Source organism: Dendrobates tinctorius, unplaced genomic scaffold (assembly GCF_039654945.1).
Source record: "Dendrobates tinctorius isolate UK_male_01 unplaced genomic scaffold, ASM3965494v1 ptg000147l, whole genome shotgun sequence".
In the NCBI taxonomy this organism is placed as follows: domain Eukaryota; kingdom Metazoa; phylum Chordata; class Amphibia; order Anura; family Dendrobatidae; genus Dendrobates; species Dendrobates tinctorius.
In genome coordinates, this window is record NW_027361814.1 from 17,632,702 (window position 1) to 17,658,457 (window position 25,756).

The window sequence follows — 25,756 nt, forward strand, 5'->3', positions numbered from 1 at the left end:
CCATGGAGCCTATGCTTTGTGGTTGGCTTCGCTGTCCACTTAGCCACAGCAGATACACCTTTTCTCCAGGTGTTTAGGGTAACACTTGTTTTCATTTACTCATTTGTCTGCCCTATCACTTTTCGGGTGTAGCTTTGTATTCTTTCACCCTGCTGGTGATAGTCTCATTTGGATGTCCGGCCATACTGCTGTTCAAGCCAGTCAGGTAAAGACCAGTATGGGTTACTCTTTGTTGGTTTTTGTTATTTACTCTGCACCTATCTTTTGTTTCTTTTTAGGAAGTAGGTGGCATATACTCTTAACAGTACGTATTTAATCCTTTTATATTTCGAGGTTTAATCTTCTCCTTTTCCAGCACACTTTCCCTTCTGTAGGTAATTTGCACTCTGCTCTGCCCTCCGGGTTCTTTAGGAGGAATGTGGAGCACCCGACGGCTTTTCAGGCAGCACAGGTCTGAGTTGCCATCGACTAGTCTGTGATTACGGCTATCTCAGCTCACTCAAGAACCAGTGGGGACTCTGGGGTCAGGATCTCTAGTCTGTACAGGAACCAGCAGGGTCAGTTGCAGTTGTCAGACTCCTATCTTTCCAATTTTCTTTTTATAATAACCCTTGGGCTATTTGGGGTCCTATAAATCAATATTTTTTTTCCCTCCTTGAGAGGCTCCATTCGTGTACATGAACATGGGGAGATGTACTAAAGACCCCATGCGCATAAAATAAGATGGCTAAACCCGCGGATTTCGGCGGACTCGGACGACCATCTAATGTGTATAGGGGCCTCCCAAATGTCATTAAAAATACCTGACTTAAAAACTCAGTGCTAAATAGCGTGTTCAGGATCTCTCAAGCCTCACAATCATTTCCAAAAACATCCACACAAGACATTTTCTCTGTTGCATTCACAAAATTTCTATTTCCATTGCTATTCTGCATATACAGTTGGAACGGAAAGTTGCCATTTGGTAAATTCAAAAAAGTTCATTTTTTTCTCATTAATGTACACTCTGCACCCCATCTTCACTGAAAGAAACAGACATATAGAAATTTTTGCAAATTTATTAAAAAAGAAAAAACGAAATATCACATGGTCATTAGTATTCAGACCCTTTGCTCAGACACTCATATTTAAGTCACATGCTGTCCATCTCCTTGTGATCCTCCTTGAGATGGTTCTACTCCTTCATTGGAGTCCAGCTGTGTGTAATTAAACTGATAGGACTTGATTTGTACAGGCACACACCTGTCTATATAAGACCTCACAGCTCACAGTGCATGTCAGACCAAATGAGAATCATGAGGTCAAAGGAACTGGCCAAGGAGCTCAGAGACAGAATTGTGGCAAGCAAAAGATCTGGCCAAGGTTACAAAAGAATTTCTGCAGTACTCAAGGTTTCTAAGAGCACAGTGGCCTCCATGATCCTTAAATGGAAGAAGTTTGGGACCACCAGAAGTCTTCCTAGACCTGGCCGTCCAGCCAAACTGAGCAATCATGGGAGAAGAGCCTTGGTGAGAGAGGTAAAGAAGAACCCCATAACACATGAAGGACTCCCAGACTATGAGAAATAAGATTCTCTGGTCTGATGAGACCCAATTGGATATCTCTGGAGAGACCTGAGAATGGCTGTCCACCAACGATCACTATCCAACCTGACGGAACTGGAGAGGATCTGCAAGGAAGAATGGCAGAGGATTCTCAAATCCAGGTGTAAAAAACTTGTTGCATCATTCCCAATAAGACTCATGGCTGTATTAGCTCAAAAGGTGCTTCTACTCAATACTGAGCAAAGGGTCTGAATACTTATGACCATGTGATATTTCAGTTTTTCTTTTTTAATAAATTTGCAAAAATTTCTACATTTGTGTTTTTTTTTCAGGTCAAGATGGGGTGCAGAGTGTACATTAATGAGAAGACATGAACTTTTTTGAATTTACCAAATGGCTTCAATGAAACAGAGGGAAAAATTTAAAGGGATCTGAATACTTTTCATACCCACAGTATAGATGATAACGAAACGTCCACCATATTTACCAACTTTGTGCAAATCAGTGAATTGCAGGGTCTCATCGCGGTAAAAATCTGGAGGTGGCCTTGTATAAAGCATTGACTTTCCGTATGCTTGATTATTTTTTTTTTGCCCCAATATGAGATAAATGAATGTTGGAGCAACTTTAAATACAACTTTAGATAGATGATCCAGCTAAATCTCTGGGTTAGTCTAACCTCAGTCTAGTAACGTGCGCCCTACCTGTCACTGGATGTGTTGACTTGCACTGCAGCTTCTTTCTTCCTCTTTATGCCCCTGGAGCACCTGTGCCGTCACTGTCCGTGTGCTGTAAATTCTGTAATGTTGATCTTAGTAATTAATGTTGGTCGCCATACTGTCAGGATCTTTATGAACCTTCTGAAGAATGCAGAGAATTGTTGGTAATCTTTGACTATATTAACGATATGCCATGAATTTTTACGTTAAAAGTTGTTTGAACCCATGAAAAACGAATCTTTGTGAAGGATGTTCTTCAGACTCTTATAAACAAAGTTATTTGAAACAAGTCCATGGCTCCAGAGCAAAGCTGTCCATCTTCTGCCACCAGATAGAGTAAGGATGCGCCACATTTTATAGTCCAAGGGCCATTGTCATACTGAACCAATTCCAAGGGCAGCCAAAGAATTTAAAGAGGTACTTACATGAATGCATCACCAGAGACACCATCATTAAGGCTAGTTTTACACTAGCGTTTCCTGGAGCTGCTCACGGCCGCCGCTAAGCTCCGCCCCCTGCTGCGCCTCCTCCGGTCAGCTCCGCCTATGGGCGCATGACGCTGCATGCAACCTGCGTACCCTATCTTTAGCATTGGGTACGCAGGCCGTGCTCAGGTATGCGTTTGCCGGCGAATGCGTCCTTTTGACAGTGCGCCGAGCAACAGGGTGCAGGAAACTAGCCTAATGCATCACCAAAACCAAGTTTTGAGAATTTTAGGAGGATTTACAGAGTTTCCACTCCAAAAACAAAATGTAAACACATTGTAATCTACACTTTTGGAGCAGAAATTGAGCAGAAACCCACCAAATCCTCAAGTGTTGAGGATTTTTCAGTTTTAACATACATGCTAAATGTGAATAAGATCAGAACCACCGTCATCAGTACATGAATGCAGCGCCCAGAACCACAGTCAGTACATGAATGCAGCGCCCAGAACCACAGTCAGTACATGAATGCAGCGCCCAGAACCACAGTCAGTACATGAATGCAGTGCCCAGAACCACTGTCAGTACATGAATGCAGCACCCAGAACCACTGTCAGTACATGAATGCAGCACCCAGAACCACTGTCGGCACATGAATGCAGCGCCCAGAACCACTGTCGGCACATGAATGCAGCCCCCAGAACCACTGTCGGCACATGAATGCAACCCCCAGAACCACTGTCAGTACATGAATGCAGCGCCCAGAACCACTGTCGGCACATGAATGCAGCCCCCAGAACCACTGTCGGCACATGAATGCAGCCCCCAGAACCACTGTCGGCACATGAATGCAACCCCCAGAACCACTGTCGGCACATGAATGCAACCCCCAGAACCTCTGTCAGTACATGAATGCAGCGCCCAGAACCACTGTCGGCACATGAATGCAGCCCCCAGAACCACTGTCGGCACATGAATGCAGCGCCCAGAACCACTGTCGGTACATGAATGCAGCGCCCAGAACCACTGTCGGTACATGAATGCAGCGCCCAGAACCACTGTCGGCACATGAATGCAACCCCCAGAACCACTGTCGGCACATGAATGCAACCCCCAGAACCACTGTCAGTACATGAATGCAGTGCCCAGAACCACTGTCGGCACATGAATGCAGCCCCCAGAACCACTGTCGGCACATGAATGCAGCCCCCAGAACCACTGTTGGCACATGAATGCAGCCCCCCAGAACCACTGTCGGCACCTGAATGCAGCATCAAGCTTAGTACTGCAATTGCAGTGTTAGGTCTGACCCATATATACTTGTATCACATGAATCTGCAACTTCTAGTATGTCTTTAACAATGCTTAGGAGATGCTGGGAGTTACCAGCCATCATAATCATTACCAGCAGACCATACAGGAACCACAGATAAGCATTTACATCCAGATACCTTATAGATGACATCATCTGATTGCAGTCATTCCCATCCCTCACACTGCTCCTCTGTATAATATCCCCCCCACACTGCCCCTCTGTATAATATCCCCCCACACTGCTCCTCTGTATAATATCCCCCCACACTGCCCCTCTGTATAATATCCCCCCACACTGCCCTTCTGTATAATATTCCATCTCACTGCCCCTCTGTATAATATCCCCCCACACTGCTTCTCTGTATAATATCCCCCCACACTGCTCCTCTGTATAATATCCCCCCACACTGCTCCTCTGTATAATATCCCCCCACACTGCTCCTCTGTATATTATCCCCCCACACTGCTCCTCTGTATAATATCCCCCCACACTGCTCCTCTGTGTAATATCCCCCCACACTGCTCCTCTGTATAATATCCCCCCACACTGCTCCTCTGTATAATATCCCCCCACACTGCCCTTCTGTATAATATCCCCCCACACTGCCCCTCTGTGTAATATCCCCCCATACTGCTCCTCTGTGTAATATCCCCCCACACTGCTCCTCTGTGTAATATCCCCCCCACACTGCTCCTCTGTGTAATATCCCCCCCACACTGCTCCTCTGTGTAATATCCCCCCCACACTGCCCCTCTGTATAATATCCCCCCACACTGCTCCTCTGTGTAATATCCCCCCACACTGCTCCTCTGTGTAATATCCCCCCACACTGCTCCTCTGTATAATATCCCCCCACACTGCTCCTCTGTATATTATCCCCCCACACTGCTCCTCTGTATAATATCCCCCCACACTGCTCCTCTGTGTAATATCCCCCCACACTGCTCCTCTGTATAATATCCCCCCACACTGCTCCTCTGTATAATATCCCCCCACACTGCCCTTCTGTATAATATCCCCCCACACTGCCCCTCTGTGTAATATCCCCCCATACTGCTCCTCTGTGTAATATCCCCCCACACTGCTCCTCTGTGTAATATCCCCCCCACACTGCTCCTCTGTGTAATATCCCCCCCACACTGCTCCTCTGTGTAATATCCCCCCCACACTGCCCCTCTGTATAATATCCCCCCACACTGCTCCTCTGTGTAATATCCCCCCACACTGCTCCTCTGTGTAATATCCCCCCACACTGCTCCTCTGTATAATATCCCCCCACACTGCTCCTCTGTGTAATATCCCCCCACACTGCTCCTTTGTGTAATATCCCCCCACACTGCTCCTCTGTGTAATATCTCCCCACACTGCTCCTCTGTGTAATATCCCCCCATACTGCTCCTCTGTGTAATATCCCCCCACACTGCTCCTCTGTATAATATCCCCCCCACACTGCCCCTGTGTATAATATCTCCCCACACTGCTCCTCTGTGTATAATATCCCCCATACTGCTCCTCTGTGTATAATATCCCCCCACACTGCTCCTCTGTATAATATCCCCCCACACTGCTCCTCTGTATAATATCCCCCCCACACTGCCCCTGTGTATAATATCTCCCCACACTGCTCCTCTGTGTATAATATCCCCCCATACTGCTCCTCTGTGTATAATATCCCCCCACACTGCTCCTCTGTATAATATCCCCCCCACACTGCCCCTCTGTATAATATCCCCCCACACTGCTCCTCTGTGTATAATACCCCGCATACTGCTCCTCTGTGTATAATATCCCGCATACTGCTCCTCTGTGTATAATATCCCCCCATACTGCTCCTCTGTATAATATCCCCCCCACACTGCTCCTCTGTGTATAATATCCCCCATACTGCTCCTCTGTGTATAATATCCCCCCATACTGCTCCTCTGTATAATATCCCCCCCACACTGCTCCTCTGTATAATATCCCCCCCACACTGCCCCTGTGTATAATATCCCCCCACACTGCCCCTCTGTATAATATCCCCCCACACTGCTCCTCTGTGTATAATATCCCCCCATACTGCTCCTCTGTGTATAATATCCCCCCACACTGCTCCTCTGTATAATTGCCCCACACTGCCCCTGTGTATAATATCCCCCCATACTGCTCCTCTGTGTAATATTTCCCCACACTGCCCCTCTGTATAATATCCCCCCCACACAGCTCCTCTGTGTAATATCCCCCCATACTGCTCCTCTGTGTATAATATCCCCCCACACTGCTCCTCTGTATAATATCCCCCCACACTGCTCCTCTGTGTAATATCCCCCCACACTGCTCCTCTGTGTAATATCCCCACACTGCTCCTCTGTATAATATCCCCCCACACTGCTCCTCTGTGTATTATCCCCCCACACTGCTCCTCTGTGTAATATCCCCCCACACTGCTCCTCTGTGTAATATCCCCCCACACTGCTCCTCTGTGTAATATCCCCCCCACACTGCTCCTCTGTGTAATATCCCCCCACACTGCTCCTCTGTGTAATATCCCCCCACACTGCTCCTCTGTGTAATATCCCCCCCACACTGCTCCTCTGTATAATATCCCCCCACACTGCTCCTCTGTGTAATATCCCCCCACACTGCTCCTCTGTGTAATATCCCCCCACACTGCTCCTCTGTGTAATATCCCCCCACACTGCTCCTCTGTGTAATATCCCCCCACACTGCTCCTCTGTATAATACCCCCCCACACTGCTCCTCTGTATAATATCCCCCCACACTGCTCCTCTGTATAATATCCCCCCACACTGCTCCTCTGTGTATAATATCCCCCCACACTGCTCCTCTGTGTATAATATCCCCCCATACTGCTCCTCTGTATAATATCCCCCCACACTGCTCCTCTGTATAATATCCCCCCCCACACTGCTCCTCTGTATAATATCCCCCCCACACTGCTCCTCTGTGTAATTGCCCCATAATGTGCCCTCACAGTAACACCCAGCCCCTTCCCTCCCATCCCATCTACAGTAGTGGTCAGACATGTAATCTTCGGCTCCATGGAGCACTTGCCGTTCCCCACCGTGACCTCGGCACCACTGGACAGCGCTGTGTTTTATTAGCCTGATAATCAGAAGAGGCAATGTGGATGTTGCAGGTGGCAGAAGGTTTCTGGTCTGGCAGCCATTGGTTACCTATGTGGCCGCGGGACTAAGGTCCGCCGAAGCAGTTTGCTCAACACCAGCATCTTATGAACATTGGCTCTACGTCAGAAGAAGCGTTCCCTCTAGTCAGGACTGTGGAGTCGGGAAGCCAAATCTCAGACTCCTCCATTTCCACAACACCGACTCTGACTCCACCAGTGCCACCTGCAGGGGGAGCCACTCTGTAACCGGCATCTGGCCGGCATCTACAGGCCGCTGCTTTCCTTTCACATCTTGGTCACATTGACTTACAGTGTGGCTATGTATTGGGATGGGAGAACAAAAAATGGCGGAGACTCTGGTTTGTCTTATATCTTCATTCTCATTACAGCTGCAATTTATTTAGAAAGGCAGACCGCCTTATTCCCCTTCCCTGGGTCCAGCTCTGGGTCCCGGTGTCTTATTGGCTGCAGTCAGCGGCGCAGCGCAGCATTCAATCCGCAAACTCAGCGACCCTGCCCCAAATAGACAGCACAAGCCACTCACATCTGCTGAGGTCACTGAGTGGCTGCAGCGCTGCGGTCATAACAGCGGGAGCAGCAGAGGAGCCTTGTCGCTGGACCTGGGGAGAGGAGTAAAGCCCAGTTTGTATTTCAAAACAAACTGCAGATGGGGGGGACATCGGATGTCCGGAACCAGAAACCCCTTATAGGTGGCATTAAAGGTACAGGAGCGCTCATTTGCATACCTCTTTACCCAGGAGGCATTGCCTGGCCTGTTCAGATATACTACATACCAACTCGCCGTTGTTGTGCTCTGGTGGACCGGGGCCTCGATGAATGAGTGCATTATTCACAGGGAAGTACCAGGCGTCAGTATCTTGGCCACTTCTTCATGTCTGACATTTCCTGCTTGTGGTTAATGCACATTATACTTTTGTAGGATCCCCCCCTGCTAGAGTTGTAGGGGCTTGTCCGGGAAGCTGTGGGACCCGATAAGATGAGCACATCCTGGAAGATGTGTGGTGTAATAGATGTCTGTCTTAAGAGTCTCGGCACAGTGCTGGCCTGCAGGGATATGGCGCCATTAATCACAGCAAGCGCCAGAGCGCATACATCACAGCTGCACTATGCTTTACAGTGCAGTCGCCATCACTTTTGGATCTGCCCCCATCTGCTCTGCATTGTGGGAGATGGGGTCTGAGGGGTTACCTGGCATGTCAGAGCAAGGAGACTTAAAAGCCATGCAATGCTCCTCTGGGAAATTAATTATGCAAATTGTCTCTTCACAGAGGAAGAGAACTATCATGCATGGCTTATAAGTCTCTTCATTCTGGCATTCCAGGCTTGGCTTGCCATTCTCCATAAGGAGAAACGTTACCCCTTAGACCCCAGTCTTAAGCCTATCACCTAGCCAAATCAGATCTCATACTTTGCACTGATGAAGGGCAACATCCCGAAACACGTGTCTGCAAATTGAGCTTGTGGTTTGGCTTTTGTCCTAAGTTGTGCACCAAGGCTCTTTATAGGGTCGATATTGAGTTTTAGGATCGCTGGTTCCAATAGGTGGCGCTAGAGTTCTAGTACTCTTCAGTCTGCATGATGTTGAGGTTTGTGGGGGGCAAAGCAAGCTGTGTTTCCCACAATGCACTGCAGTGCAGCCCCCACATCTTCAAGCGTCCCCCAATCTGTATGTCAGGACTCCCAGCCTAATGGTTCTTCGACACGTGAAATCTTTGTGTGAGATGATTTAATGGAAAATGTTTTTCTGGACAGCATGAGGGGAGCGCTGGCATGTGAGCGCCGCCCTATAAATAGCCAGCTGTGTTACATAATGGGTCCTGCCACGGAGATGGCATCTGGTCACTGATGTCAGAGGAAAGGCTCGCCGCGTCCGACAGGCCTGGACGGAGCCACACCGGTGCAGGGGATGCACCAATCACATTGCAGCTCTCTCAATTTATCAGAGAGCCTAAAAAATGAAATCAGTGACTTCACCCGTCCTAAATGTAAGTGTGCCCTCAGTCACACGGGATCCCGGAGATGGCTGGTGACCTGTGCCGTTCTCCCAGGTTTCCCTTCATCATTGCTGAACAGTCTGATGTCATTCACTACGATTTAGGCGATTATATGATGTGTCCTGCAAACTGCTGGAAACACCCAGAGATGTAACCCGACCATACCGTCTCCTAGAAAGGCTTAGAATGTCATGTTAAAGGTGTATTACCCAGGGCTGTGGAGTCGGTAAGCCAAACCTGCGACTCCGACTCCTCAATTTCCCTTACAACGACTCCAACTCCGACTCCGACTCCCACACATATTGCTTATATTTAAGTGAAAAATTTATTGTAGTACAATGTGAACCTCAGACATTTAATCATTTTTATGATCCAATAATCAAGATATTTAGATAGAACAGAATATATATTGGTGTACTACCCGGTTTTCATTCTTTTTGGTACAGATACGATATGGATAGACAGATATGGATAAATGGATAGATAGAGCAGATTTCTAATCTGCTTTTGCTATTGAAAACATTATCTATGAGCTCAAAAACCTTTCAGGTGATGCGGTTTTTTAAAAAGATGATCAGCTTTTGCAGCTGAAAAACGTATCCTCAAAAAACACAGGAAAAACGCTGTGTGTGAATGTAGCCTTAGATCAGGAATAGAACAGCCATTTATAGGACATTTCATAACTTTCCCAAATTCCTATGAAAAAATATTCAGCACATCCTGCATTGAATTACTGTACCCAATTTATTATATATTTTAGGAGTCGGAGTCGGTCCATTTTATACCGACTCCAACTCCGACTCCGACTCCACCAAAATGAGCACCGACTCCGACTCCACAGCCCTGGTATTACCATCTCTGAAATACACGGCTGATCCACAGATCTGAGACTGTCCATAGGTTTATGGATGAAAGGAGACCCCAGTCCAACCTATAACCCAACATATCGATTCTGAGGAAAATAAAAACCCCATATTAGATGTAAAATCATTTCCCGATGGCACGGACGGCAATAGGACTAGTTTCCTGGATCAATGTCCTATCACAGAATCTAATACTCATAACCTGTGATACTATATATTATAATAGAGGTAGCCAGGCTTCTACTTGTACTATTGAAGTGAAATAACCATTACAACATCTTGTGGCAGAGAGTTCTATAATCTCATTGCTCTTACAGTAAAGCATCCATAGTCTCACTGCTCTTACAGTAAAGAATCCATAGTCTCACTGCTCTTACAGTAAAGAATCCATAGTCTCACTGCTCTTACAGTAAAGAATCCATAGTCTCACTGCCCTTACAGTAAAGAATCCATAGTCTCACTGCTCTTACAGTAAAGAATCCATATTCTCACTGCTCTTACAGTAAAGAATCCATAGTCTCACTACTCTTACAGTAAATAATGTGTAGTCTCACTGCTCTTACAGTAAATAATCTGTAGTCTCACTGCCCTTACAGTAAAGAATCCATAGTCTCACTGCTCTTACGGTAAAGAATCCATAGTCTCACTACTCTTACAGTAAAGAATCCATAGTCTCACTGCCCTTACAGTAAAGAATTCAGTCTCACTGCTCTTACAGTAAAGAATATACATAGTCTCACTGCCCTTACAGTAAAGAATCCATAGTCTCACTGCCCTTACAGTAAAGAATCCATAGTCTCTCTGCCCTTACAGTAAAGAATCCATAGTCTCACTGCTCCTACAGTAAAGAATACAGTCTCACTGCCCTTACAGTAAAGAATCCATAGTCTCACTGCCCTTACAGTAAAGAATCCATAGTCTCACTGCCCTTACAGTAAAGAATCCATAGTCTCACTGCCCTTACAGTAAAGAATCTATAGTCTCACTGCTCTTACAGTAAAGAATCCATAGTCTCACTGCCCTTACAGTAAATAATCCATAGTCTCACTGCCCTTACAGTAAAGAATCCATAGTCTCACTGCTATTACAGTAAAACATATATAGTCTCACTTCCCTTACAGTAAAGAATCCATAGTCTCACTGCTCTTACAGTAAAGAATCCATAGTCTCACTGCCCTTACAGTAAATAATCCATAGTCTCACTGCCCTTACAGTAAAGAATCCATAGTCTCACTGCTATTACAGTAAAACATATATAGTCTCACTTCCCTTACAGTAAAGAATCCATAGTCTCACTGCCCTTACAGTAAAGAATCCATAGTCTCACTGCCCTTACAGTAAAGAATCCATAGTCTCACTGCTCTTAAAGTAAAGAATCCATAGTCTCACTGCTACTACAGTAAAGAATCCATAGTCTCACTGCTATTACAGTAAAACATATATAGTCTCACTTCCCTTACAGTAAAGAATCCATAGTCTCACTGCCCTTACAGTAAAGAATCCATAGTCTCACTGCCCTTACAGTAAAGAATCCATAGTCTCACTGCTCTTAAAGTAAAGAATCCATAGTCTCACTGCTACTACAGTAAAGAATCCATAGTCTCACTGCTATTACAGTAAAACATATATAGTCTCACTGCACTTACAGTAAAGAATCCATAGTCTCACTGCCCTTACAGTAAAGAATCCATAGTATCACTTAAAGTAAATCCATAGTCTCACTGCTCTTACAGTAAATAATCCATAGTCTCACTGCTCTTACAGTAAATAATCTATAGTCTCACTGCCCTTACAGTAAAGAATCCATAGTCTCACTGCCCTTACAGTAAAGAATCCATAGTCTCACTGCCCTTACAGTAAAGAATCCATAGTCTCACTGCTCTTACAGTAAAGAATCCATATTCTCACTGCTCTTACAGTAAAGAATCCATAGTCTCACTACTCTTACAGTAAAGAATCCATAGTCTCACTGCTCTTACAGTAAATAATGTGTAGTCTCACTGCTCTTACAGTAAATAATCTGTAGTCTCACTGCCCTTACAGTAAAGAATCCGTAGTCTCACTTCTCTTACGGTAAAGAATCCATAGTCTCACTACTCTTACAGTAAAGAATCCATAGTCTCACTGCCCTTACAGTAAAGAATCCAGTCTCACTGCTCTTACAGTAAAGAATATACATAGTCTCACTGCCCTTACAGTAAAGAATCCGTAGTCTCACTGCCCTTACAGTAAAGAATCCATAGTCTCACTGCTCCTACAGTAAAGAATACAGTCTCACTGCCCTTACAGTAAATAATCCATAGTCTCACTGCCCTTACAGTAAAGAATCCATAGTTTCACTGCTCTTACAGTAAAGAATCCATAGTCTCACTGCCCTTACAGTAAAGAATCCATAGTCTCACTGCCCTTACAGTAAAGAATCTATAGTCTCACTGCTCTTACAGTAAAGAATCCATAGTCTCACTGCCCTTACAGTAAATAATCCATAGTCTCACTGCCCTTACAGTAAAGAATCCATAGTCTCACTGCTATTACAGTAAAACATATATAGTCTCACTTCCCTTACATTAAAGAATCCATAGTCTCACTGCTCTTACAGTAAAGAATCCATAGTCTCACTGCCCTTACAGTAAATAATCCATAGTCTCACTGCCCTTACAGTAAAGAATCCATAGTCTCACTGCTATTACAGTAAAACATATATAGTCTCACTTCCCTTACAGTAAAGAATCCATAGTCTCACTGCCCTTACAGTAAAGAATCCATAGTCTCACTTCCCTTACAGTAAAGAATCCATAGTCTCACTGCCCTTACAGTAAAGAATCCATAGTCTCACTGCTATTACAGTAAAGAATCCATAGTCTCACTGCTATTACAGTAAAGAATCCATAGTCTCACTGCTACTACAGTAAAGAATCCATAGTCTCACTGCTATTACAGTAAAATATATATAGTCTCACTGCACTTACAGTAAAGAATCCATAGTCTCACTGCCCTTACAGTAAAGAATCCATAGTATCACTTACAGTAAATCCATAGTCTCACTGCTCTTACAGTAAATAATCCATAGTCTCGCTGCTCTTACAGTAAATAATCTATAGTCTCACTGCCCTTATAGTAAAGAATCCATAGTATCACTTATAGTAAAGAATCCATAGTCTCACTGCTCTTACAGTAAAGAATCCATAGTCTCACTGCCCTTACATCAAAAAAATCCAGTCTCCCTGCTCTTACAGTAAAGCATTTATAGTCTCACAGCTCTTACAGTAAAGCATCTATAGCCTCACTGTTGTTACATCGAATAATCCATAGTCTCACTGCTCTTACAGTAAATAATCCTTAGTCTCACTTCTCTTACAGTAATGACGAAATAAAGTTTGTGGATGTAATCCGTGCTGCCAAAATCGATGGCGAATAAGGATATCCAGATAAAAGAAAGTTGTTTATCCTCAGGGCATAACCACAGGTATACATGTGGTTATGTCCTGAGGAAGAAGTCATTTGAACTTTGAAACACATTTTATAAACCACTTTCTTTTATCTGGATATCCTGATTCTACATCGATTTCAGCAGAGCGCATTACATCCACAAACCCTTTATTTAGTCATATCTGATACGGTCACTTGCGGTCTCGTGGATCTGCTGCTGCTGATTTCCTCAATAAGATCTATATGACCTATCAGGTTAGTGCAATCTGAATGGATTAGTTTTTTTATCCATCGGATAAGACCCTATTGTGCAGATTTCCTCCACAGTTTGTTCCTGCTCTTACAGTAAAGCATCCATAGTGTCGCTGCCCTTACAATAAAGGATCCATAATCTTACTGCTCTTACAGTAAATAATCCATAGTCTCACTGCTCTTACAGTAAAGCATCCATACGCTCACTGCCCTTACAATAGAAAATGCACAATCTCACTGCTCTTACAGTAAAGAATCCATAGTCTCACTGCTCTTACAGTGAAGAATCCATAGTCTCACTGCTATTACAGTAAAGCATATATAGTCTCACTGCACTTACAGTAAAGAATCCATAGTCTCACTGCCCTTACAGTAAATAATCCATAGTCTCGCTGCTCTTACAGTAAAGAATCCATAGTATCATTTACAGTAAAGAATCCATAGTCTCACTGCTCTTACAGTAAATTATCCATAGTCTCGCTGCTCTTACAGTAAAGAATCTCTAGTCTCACTGCCCTTACAGTAAAGAACCCATAGTCTCACTGCACTTAAAGTAAAGAATCCATAATATCACTGCTCTTACAGTGAAGAATCCATAGTCTCACTTTCACTGGCACAATAGCAGCAATAGTCTGAATCAGAGCCTGTATTTTGTATTGAAGCATCTAATGAGCGTGTGCAAAAGACATTGTGAAAAGAAGGGGGAGCAGGTGAGCTGTGACATCTATAATGATTGGTGGAGCCTGTGTCATCAGCCATGTATAGAGGTGTTATCAGTCATTGTAATCCTGCCTCTGATGATAATGAAACTGCTGAAAAGGGACAGGAAGTATAAAAAGTCTAAAAAGCAGTGTGAAAGAATACTTTTTTTTTTTTCAAATCAAGATCATGATATATAAAACACAAAAACCTGATGTAAACGGGTAATTTTCTAAGGACGTTTTCCCCTTAATGGAGAATGTGTCGTTTACATGCAATTAGTGTGGAGATGGTGTGAAAGCGAATCAGTCCTTTGTTTTTATTGGCGCGTCGGCCGCCATGTTTTGCTATCTCCATAGGAAGCGTTCACTAGCAAACAGTAGTATTTGTAGTGTCTTGCTGTGTCCGTATAGTGCCAGCTGCCATGACACCTGCCCAAACAGCTCGGTGCACGTTATCTGCTGTGTGTTACTTTTAGTCATGTGCTGGGCAATGACCCTTCCAAGAGGTTTTACAATACTTTCTAATATTGATGACCTATCCTTAGGAAAGCTCAACAATATCAGATAAGGAGATTGATTGGACCTATCGAGGGTCTTGCGATCAGCCCAATCAATCCACTGATCTGATATTGAGCCATACAGCGCCATACAGGGTGTAGTGTCCATGAGTGGTACTGCAAGCTGTCATCTATTCGCTTATATAGCGCCATCATAATCCAGGGCTTTGCATCCATTCACATCGCTGTCCTCATTGCTGCCTGCACTGTATAGAGATCTGACGCTCCTGCTGTGGTGCGGCATCTTCAATCAACCATGTAATAGTTTCTGGGTGTCGGACCCCCACCTGTACGATGTTGATGACCTATCCAAAAAATATTTTAAAGTCCCAGAAAATCCATTTAATTTTTTTTTTACCACGATAGTAGACTATCCCCCATCTTTAGGACCCCCAATGGTCCCAAGAATGGAGCTTTTGAACCTCTGAAGTCAGCTCTACAGCGCCCCTTCTGACAGGCAGCGGAGATGCACAGGGACCTTGTCCCCATTTGTTGTTTATGGGAATGATGTAAATAGCCGACTTTTTTCAGCAGGACCCCATTGTCTAGATTGGTCGGACCCCCTATGGATAGGGGATAACTTAGGGTATGTTTCCACGGGCTGGAATCCCTGCGTTTTGGACGCAGCAGATACCCCGCGCTGCCCCCTGTTGTACGCGCGGTGATTCCGGAATCGCCGCATCACATACATAGACTGGGTTATTTACCTTGCGGAGACGGAAGATAAATAGACGTGCTGCGGTCTATAAAAACGCGCCTCATGTCTGACAACGCAGGGCCGTCGGATGCGGCCGTGCACGCTAAAATCCCCTCCACTATGCTGTAACATCTGGACGCTGCGGATTATAAACACTGCGGCGGTACACAGCGTCCAATCCGCAGAAAATCCTGAAGGAATCCTGACCGTGGAAACATATCTTTACTGTCTTAGGACAAGGAATCCATACCCCTTATCCAGGAAACGGGGCCATTACGAGGGAACACAAATGTTACTTTTTTTTTTTTTTTGCACATTTTTCTCCTTTTTGTGCTAAAAAAGAAATGTAATTTGCACCAATTTTTCTGTTTGATTCCTCCCTGGATCTGACACAGTGGGAGAGTCTAGAGGTGGCTGCTGTTGGTCCAGGTTGTGTTGCTATGTACGTGTACACGCCTTTAGGGCGCAGACCCTTCCCCGGCCGTCATCTCTGCGTTAGTTTTTCAGACATGACTTCATCTTGAGGCCCGAAGCATTGTAGATGCTCAGTGTGAGGAAATCGTCCATCCTGTACATGAGTCATCAGGCTGTGCGATGTATAGTGATGATGACATTACTGCACTCTGTGTCAGCACTAATAAAGCAGAATACTCTGATTCTTGGACAAGTCGGCTTCACATTTTTAAATGGATTTTTGGCTTTGGAAATCTGCAAACTTCTCCCCATCTAATGCATGTAAATGGGGTTTCCTCCAGGGTCATAATGTCCAACCCCCTGCTCAATGTAGGATTCACTAAACCATCTCAGACAGATGTCTGTCCAGCCTCACGAGATCTAGATTCTATGCTTCTCATATATATCCTTCTGTAATGGCCAGCGTAGGTGGTAGTCATAGAGGGGCCGTCTCTTGGGACGCCACAAGGACTGTAAAGGCCACTCATACATATTGTGCCAACCATCGAACTAGTATTTGGGTCTTCCGACTGTCCCCCACAGATGATACCGGTGGAGAGAAAGGTATCTGCATGCTGAAATAGCGACAGGACGCCTCGATCACTGGGCTTGTCAGTGAAGACACAGGCCTTCTAACTCAAGAGGAGCAATTCAGTTTGTGGTGTCCTGGTCCGGCGTCGAATCTGGTCCTCCTTCTTCACCTGTCTTCCCTCCGATCGGAATAATTGCTCCGCTTTTCTCGTATGTTTAAAAATTGGACCCTTGAATGATCCCTAACCCTTCACAGTTGCGCACCGTCCTCTGGAGAGTAGCCGCTATGAGCACTGTCATCAGTTGTCTGATTTTCGGCGGTACACGGGACGCCATCAATCACTGTGCGGCCGACCGTGGGAAGACCACATGTAAAGATGTGGTCAATAGAAGAAGATGTGAGTATATAGAAGACGTCTCGTCCGATCTCTGAGAATAGCACCGCTCCTTTTACTAATGTGCGTTCAGTGGGATCACAACCTCCGGCTTTTGTGGTCGGAGGTGATTGACAGGAAGACGTGAAGAATACAGTAGGATGTCCTGATGGGGGATGCAGCGTGTGCTGCCGTCAGACGGGCGTCCCGTGAATTCAGGAGCAGGACATTCCTCTACATTTACATATCGAGAGATATATTGCTGCAAGGAGAATAGGAGAAATGTTCCCGTCCATTTCCAGGAGGTGTAACAGAGGGGCGGCACAATAAGAAAAGATACTCCCTTATTTTTTTATACAGCGGACAGATCCAGGTATAAATATTCCGCAACTTGGTATATACGGTACGTTCCCCATCCTGGTGTATGTGTGTGTATACAGTATGTGTGTATATATATATATATATATATATATATATATATATATATATATTAGAGAGAGAGAGAAAAAAAGCATGCAGCAGCACATGTGCATGAATCTAGGCCATGTGAGAACACAGAAAAACATTAAAACCATTCAATTTAGATAATAATCCTCAAAAATATTTAAAAAAAATTTTTTTTACTTACAGTAAGATGAAAATGAAGGTTCTTAGTGCACAAATTGGCCAATTCATGTAAGCCCATCAACCATGGCAAGGTGACCTCCCCCTGATGGGTCCCTGCTCTACCATACATAAGCCACTTCTGGGCCACCAGCCTACAATTTTGGACAAACGTCACTTTTTTTGTCTATTTAGTTGCTGGATGCTAGCTGCCTCCAGTCTGATCTTGCACCCCTCCCATTGGCCTTGCAGGTGGCCGCAATTAGCTCTACCTGCCCATAAATTGTAGGCTTAGCCCGGTAGTGACATGTTTGTCTAAAATTGTAGGCTGGTGGCCCAGAAGTGGCTTAGGTGCGGTAGAGCAGGGACCCATCAGGGGGAGGCCACCTTGCCGTGGTTGATGGGCTTACATGAATTGGCCAATTTGTGCACTAAGAACCTTCATTTTCATCTTACTGTAAGTAAAAAAAAAAAAATTTTTTTGAAAAAAAAATATTTTTGAGGATTATTATCTAAATTGAATGGTTTTAATGTTTTTCTGTTTTCACATGGCCTAGATTCATGCACTTGTGCTGCTGTATGCCTTTTCTCTATATTGTGCAGTTTTTGCAGCTTGCACGTGTTCACACTAGGAGGTGCTGGTCGTTTTTATATAATATATACTAGCTGAAGAGCCCGACGCTGCTCGGGCATAGTAACTAACTGTGGTTAGTTATAACAAATTATAATTATCCTCCATCCCATAGTCCCGTGCCCATATACCCATCACACATCCTCCATCCCATAGTCCCGTGCCCATATACCAATCATACATATCCGCCATCTCATAGTCCCGTGCCCATATACCCGTCATACATATCCGCCATCCCATAGTCCCGTGCCCATATACCCGTCATACATATCCGCCATCCCATAGTCCCGTGCCCATATACCCGTCATACATATCCGCCATCCCATAGTCCCGTGCCCATATACCCGTCATACATATCCTCCATCCCATAGTCCCATGCCCATATACGTACATATTCGCCATCCCATAGTCCCGTGCCCATATACCCATCACACATCCTCCATCCCATAGTCCCGTGCCCATATACCAATCATACATATCCTCCATCCCATAGGCCCGTGCCCATATACCCATCATACATATCCGCCATCCCATAGTCCCGTGCCCATATACGCATCATACATATCCGCCATCTCATAGTCCCGTGCCCATATACCCGTCATACATATCCGCCATCCCATAGTCCCATGCCCATATACGTACATATCCGCCATCCCATAGTCCCGTGCCCATATACCCGTCATACACATCCTCCATCCCATAGTCAACCATTATGACATCATAATGAGCGGCGGCAGGGCTTGCAACCTATGATGACATCAGCGTCGCCATGGCAACCATTGTGACATCACAATGAGGGGCGGGGCTTGATACGCACACACTGCTTCCCCAGTATGCAAATATGGGCATTATGACATCATAATGAGGGGCGGGGCTTGACGCGCGCACACTTTTTCCCCAGTATGTATATAGGGGCAAAATTGTTTGGTGAATTGGAACGCGCAGGGTTAAAATTTTGCCTCACAACATAGCCTAGGATGCTCTCGGGGTCCAGACGTGTGACTGTGCCAAATTTTGAGGCTGTAGCTGCGACGGTGCGGATGCCAATCCTGGACATACATACACGCATACATACACACTTTGAGCTTTTTATATATATATATATATATATATATATATATACACACATATACAGTGGGGAAAAAAAGTATTTAGTCAGTCAGCAATAGTGCAAGTTCCACCACTTAAAAAGATGAGAGGCGTCTGTAATTTACATCATAGGTAGACCTCAACTATGGGAGACAAACTGAGAAAAAAAAATCCAGAAAATCACATTGTCTGTTTTTTCATTTTATTTGCATATTATGGTGGAAAATAAGTATTTGGTCAGAAACAAGCAATCAAGATTTCTGGCTCTCACAGACCTGTAACTTCTTCTTTAAGAGTCTCCTCTTTCCTCCACTCATTACATGTAGTAATGGCACCTGTTTAAACTTGTTATCAGTATAAAAAGACACCTGTGCACACCCTCAAACAGTCTGACTCCAAACTCCACTATGGTGAAGACCAAAGAGCTGTCAAAGGACACCAGAAACAAAATTGTAGCCCTGCACCAGGCTGGGAAGACTGAATCTGCAATAGCCAACCAGCTTGGAGTGAAGAAATCAACTGTGGGAGCAATAATTAGAAAATGGAAGACATACAAGACCACTGATAATCTCCCTCGATCTGGTGCTCCACGCAAAATCCCACCCCGTGGGGTCAGAATGATCACAAGAACGGTGAGCAAAAATCCCAGAACCACGCGGGGGGACCTAGTGAATGAACTGCAGAGAGCTGGGACCAATGTAACAAGGCCTACCATAAGTAACACACTACGCCACCATGGACTCAGATCCTGCAGTGCCAGACGTGTCCCACTGCTTAAGCCTGTACATGTCCGGGCCCGTCTGAAGTTTGCTAGAGAGCATTTGGATGATCCAGAGGAGTTTTGGGAGAATGTCCTATGGTCTGATGAAACCAAACTGGAACTGTTTGGTAGAAACACAACTTGTCGTGTTTGGAGGAAAAAGAATACTGAGTTGCATCCATCAAACACCATACCTACTGTAAAGCATGGTGGTGGAAACATCATGCTTTGGGGCTGTTTCTCTGCAAAGGGGCCAGGACGACTGATCCAGGTACATGAAAGAATGAATGGGGCCATGTATCGTGAGATTTTGAGTGCAAACCTCCTTCCATCAGCAAGGGTATTGAATATGAAACGTGGCTGGGTCTTTCAACATGACAATGATCCAAAGCACACCGCCAGGGCAACGAAGGAGTGGCTTCGTAAGAAGCATTTCAAGGTCCTGGAGTGGCCTAGCCAGTCTCCAGATCTCAACCCTATAGAAAACCTTTGGAGGGAGTTGAAAGTCCGTGTTGCCAAGCGAAAAGCCAAAAACATCACTGCTCTAGAGGAGATCTGCATGGAGGAATGGGCCAACATACCAACAACAGTGTGTGGCAACCTTGTGAAGACTTACAGAAAACGTTTGACCTCTGTCATTGCCAACAAAGGATATATCACAAAGTATTGAGATGAAATTTTGTTTCTGACCAAATACTTATTTTCCACCATAATATGCAAATAAAATGAAAAAAAAACAGACAATGTGATTTTCTGGATTTTTTTTTCTCAGTTTGTCTCCCATAGTTGAGGTCTACCTATGATGTAAATTACAGACGCCTCTCATCTTTTTAAGTGGTGGAACTTGCACTATTGCTGACTGACTAAATACTTTTTTGCCCCACGGTATATATATATATATATATATATATATATAACCCCCATCCTGGTATATACGGTTTATTCCCCATCCTGGTGTATATGTTTCCCATCCTGGTGTATATGTTCCCCCATCCTAGTATATATGTTTCCCATTCTGCTGCTGTTCTATAATGCATGGGAAAAAAATGATTCTACTCGTCTTCCCTCCTGTCCCCCGACTCGTGGTGTTTTCTTCTGAAGCTGACTTCAGCGTGCAAACGACGGAAGCGCGTGGTGTCACTGCCATGCGCCCCAAATCACGTGCACGCCAACATCAGCTGCTGGGCCCTGATTGCCTGGCAGCATGTATTGCAGCGCATGGACCTGATGGGTCTCTGTGCCGCAATACGCTTCAGATGAATGTGTAACTGAGGACGCACATCCAGTTGAAATTCGCTCTGGCATCGGTGGGCCCATCACTCACCCGGGCGCAGTAGCAACCTCTGGCACAGCCATTCTTGGGCAGATAGAAGGAAATTTGCCTGCAGGGCCACACACTGGCATGATGTAGCTCCGGTTATTATTGTGTTAGGTGCTCTGGATGCGGGAACGTGTCCTTTAATGAAGCATCGACTAAAATAGTTTTGTCCATGGAGCTGACAGATCCTCAGTAAGAGAGAGATTACACTATGAATCATCATGGTTGCCAGGCATGGCGGTATGTAATCTGATAAGTCGGCTCTGTGATGTCGCCTCGTGATGTGTTTGGGGTGAGCTGGGAGCGCCGAGAGGCAATGATCTGGTGCAAGAAAGGTCGTGTTTGGGATTGTTGAGTGGCGGATCTGGAGGTGGGTGAGGTGGATGAGAAGTACGTTGGCTTTACTACACAAACACTTGTGCCTCGTCCTCTGGGTGTGAACGTCAAAGTAGATCGTAATGCAGTTTCTGAGTCATGAGTATCTGACGTTTGTTCTTACTTTATTTTTACTTTTATTTATTTTTTCTTTTAGGCCCAGAATAAAGAAACCGGTATATTGGCCGCTGCGAAGGTCATCGATACCAAATCTGAAGATGAACTTGAAGATTATATGGTGGAGATTGACATCCTGGCCTCCTGCGACCATCCACATATCGTGAAGCTGCTGGATGCCTTTTACTATGAGAATAATCTTTGGGTAGGTGGATCTGCTTCTGTCCTTCTGTGTGACGGCCCCCTCTGCGTCTTCCAAGGTCAGCTTGTCATCTGCAGATCCTGATCCTTTCTCGTCAATGAACATCGAGCTTTGCTTTTTCTCACTGGAGAATTTTCACAAAGGGAAGTAGAAAAAAAAATGTCTTCCTTACAGGATGTGTCTGATATGGTGTGAGAGGTGTGGCGCTGGATTGGGAAGAATGCAGCCATTTTTTTCTCATTTTGACTAGCCCGTTTAATTCTTTTGCGCGACCCATACAAATCATACAGTCGGTTTATGTATGTTTTTATGCCAGCGTTTGGGCAGGACGACCACCACAGGACTTAAATGGTGAGATGTCTCCCTATGCAAGCAGCCGAGCGGGCACAGCACCAGTGAGATCCTCCAAATATATCTGATCCGAGAGAATCGGATTTTGGCTGATGGATGGCTTTCTGCCACGACCTCTCCAGAAGCATGCCATCCTATTTGCTATGGTGAAGTAGGATAAGCAGCTGCCGTATATGGTGTAAACCACTGATGTTCTAGTGAACAAAGCATCTAACACATCCAACACACCCATTATAAAAGGCGTAGGGTAAAAAGACGGGCTTCCTCTTCATACACCGCAGTGGGTTGGGTTGGTCCGGCAGCACAGACTCACAGCATCATTAGGATCAGTGGTGCTCTTTTATCTAGATTGTTGGGCCTGCATTGGTTGGGGCTTGCAGGGGTGCTGAACTTAGAAATAGTGACTTAAATAAAAGTTATAGAAATGTTTAAAGGGGTTTCCACTACTGTTTCATATGTGCCAAGTCTTCATAACAATCACTTTTCTAATATACTTCTATTATGAGTTCATCTCTGTGTGGATCACGTGATCCATCGTTGACATGCAGGCTCTACTCCTTCCCTGTTACGTCCAACCTGCCCCTCATCTTGGCACAGGATCCGGGTGGGATGAGTATAGCATGCGACTCTGCTCCAGATGGAGCAGACCTGCCTTTAAAATGAGTGATAGGATGTCTGAGCACGCAGCTCAGATCACTGACTTTATTGTTCTCTGCATGCTGCTTTAGAGAGCCCGCCCCTTCAATTTACAGGCACCGTGATGTGTGCGTTATTAGAAAGTACATTGCAGCACCTGCGCTCCAAAGCATCGCAGGGTTAGTGCAGAGGGCAATGAAGTTTATCAACTAAGCTTGCTGATACGTGGTGCAGACTGACACCGGCGACGCTTTGTAGCGCAGTTGCTGCAATGTGCTTTCTAATGGCAAGGACATCTCAGAGCTTGTCAATTAAAGGGACCGGCACTCTAAAGCATCGGCAGGGTCAGTGCAGAGGACATTGAAGTCTATCAACTAAGCCTGCTGTTTCTTTGGAGTGCGATGCTGCAATGTGCTTTCTAATGGCAAGCACATTTCAGAGCTTGTCAATTAAAGGGACCGGCACTCTAAAGCATTGGCAGGGTCAGTGCAGTGGACATGGAAGTCTATCAACTAAGCTGGCTGATTCTTAGAGCGCAGATGGCTGCTGTGTGCTTTCTATATGGCAAGCACATCTCAGAGCTTGTCAATTAAAGGGACCGGCACTCTAAAGCATCGGCAATGTCAGTGCAGAGGACATTGAAGTCTTTCAAGTAAGCTGGCTGATTCTTAGAGCGCAGATGGCTGCTGTGTACTTTCTATATGGCAAGCACATCTCAGAGCTTGTCAATTAAAGGGACCGGCACTCTAAAGCATCGGCAATGTCAGTGCAGAGGACATTGAAGTCTATCAAGTAAGCCTGCTGATTCTTAGGAGCGCAGATGGCTGCTGTGTGCTTTCTAATGGCGAGCACATCTCAGGGCACTCTAAAGCATCAGCAGGATCTGTCAAGATTGATCTGCGTTGTACACCAAGACATTTCACCCCCATCGGGAACAGAGTGATGTGCCCTTCCGATTCCATCCGAATCCTGTGTCCCAGATGAAGGCTGGATCAGACGTAACGGACCGGAATCAGTGCCCGCATTTCATCAATGGATTATGGGGCCCACACCGAGATGCTCTCTTAGTAGAATCGCAGGTAACAAAATTATAATAGAAAAGTGATAGTTATGAAGAGTTAAGACATATAGAAGAAGAGCACAAAATAGTAGTGGAAGACCCCTTTAAGATGTTCTTTTATCATCCGGTCTGTGTGCAAGCTTCACTTTTAGTCTGAACCATGGTTTCTCCTATTGGATGGCGTTGCTCATTCACCACTTTGTTTTCTTGACAGATTCTTATAGAGTTTTGTGCTGGGGGAGCCGTAGATGCCGTAATGCTGGGTAAGTCTCATTTCCTTCACCCATCATTGAGTGACTGCATAGAGCGACCCACATGTGGGCAGATGCAGAACAATACAGACAGATCTGCAGAACTTCATGCAGCGCCGCTACGCGGAAATTCACCCTAAAGGGCCAGATGTTGTTGCTGGGGGTCTAAGCATAGAGTGCTTTATTTTTAAATATCCCCTATAAGGTTATGCTAGTCTTCAATTCAGAGCCTGTTGCACATTGTTTTTTCTGATTTGTGCCTGCAGAGCTGGAGCGCCCATTAACAGAGCCTCAGATCCGGGTGGTGTGTAAGCAGACCCTGGAAGCCTTGGTCTATCTGCACGATAACAAAATTATCCATCGAGATCTTAAAGCGGGAAACATCCTCCTGACACTTGACGGTGACGTGAAACTGGGTGAGTGCTCTTCACAGGACACAATTACTAGTGCGCTCTTCTGCATCGACCCACACTTTTAATAAAAGCCGAGATGGACGTCACTGTCCTATTCAGGCTTTAATATTGGTGAATTTCTTACATGTAGACTTGTTCATAAATTAAAGACAAGGAAGTTGTCATTCCCTCTACTCCAATTTTCTGGCATCAAAAAGTCGCAAAATTTGGGACAAGGTGTACTTGCACCGAAGTTTTGGAAGACTTTTCTAAAAAGTGGCTGTGGATATTCCAAAAAAAAAAGGGCGGCCCGGCAACAATACCAGTTGACCTGACCTGAAGTTACCGTGTTTGATTTGTGGACTTGGTTCTTTTTCAAGTAATCCCAAAGAAAGAAACCATTTATTATATGGTAACGGTGCCATACATGGCTTCCCTATTTCCTTTATAGCTGACTTTGGAGTGTCTGCAAAGAACACCAGAACGATACAGAGAAGAGACTCCTTCATCGGCACGCCATACTGGTATGTGTATTGTGAAGATTTCATTCCTTCCGTAGGTGCTGAAATTTGTTGTGCATACAACCATTAAAATCCGCATGTCCTAGAAAGGTTGCACAGGATTAAAAAAGGTTCAGAAACAGCACCCCTCTTATTGAAAGGTTGTGTTTGGGATTGCAGCTCAGTTCCATATAACCAGTTAGGACATCAATTGAGTATTTCTTATTGAGAACCAGAACTTTCCCAATGGGTGTCACACTCAGTCATCCAGATCCTGTTCTACACTGATGAGGGGCAACCACCCTCAAAAAAAGCTGTCTATACATGAGTTTCTGACTGTAGCAAGGCTGATTAAAGTATCAGACATTTACTTATACGGTAGCTACCTCATCTAGGTCATTCTTGCAAGAGCATTTTTTTTTTTTTTTTTTGTTCTTGCACACTTTTTATCCTTTTGGGGCATTTCCTG

General features: G+C 44.9%; 1 protein-coding gene across 2 annotated transcripts in view; it reads left to right on the top strand.

The window, feature by feature from the left end:
* The window catches only part of SLK (STE20 like kinase), a 68,373-nt gene that overhangs the window by 7,284 nt on the left and 35,333 nt on the right, over positions 1-25,756 (top strand). For both annotated transcript variants that reach the window (XM_073546493.1, XM_073546494.1), the window contains exons 2-5: positions 21,936-22,100; positions 24,359-24,407; positions 24,662-24,811; positions 25,239-25,311. In XM_073546493.1, the coding sequence (XP_073402594.1) occupies positions 21,936-22,100; positions 24,359-24,407; positions 24,662-24,811; positions 25,239-25,311 (437 nt within the window). The remainder of the gene's footprint in view (positions 1-21,935; positions 22,101-24,358; positions 24,408-24,661; positions 24,812-25,238; positions 25,312-25,756) is intronic.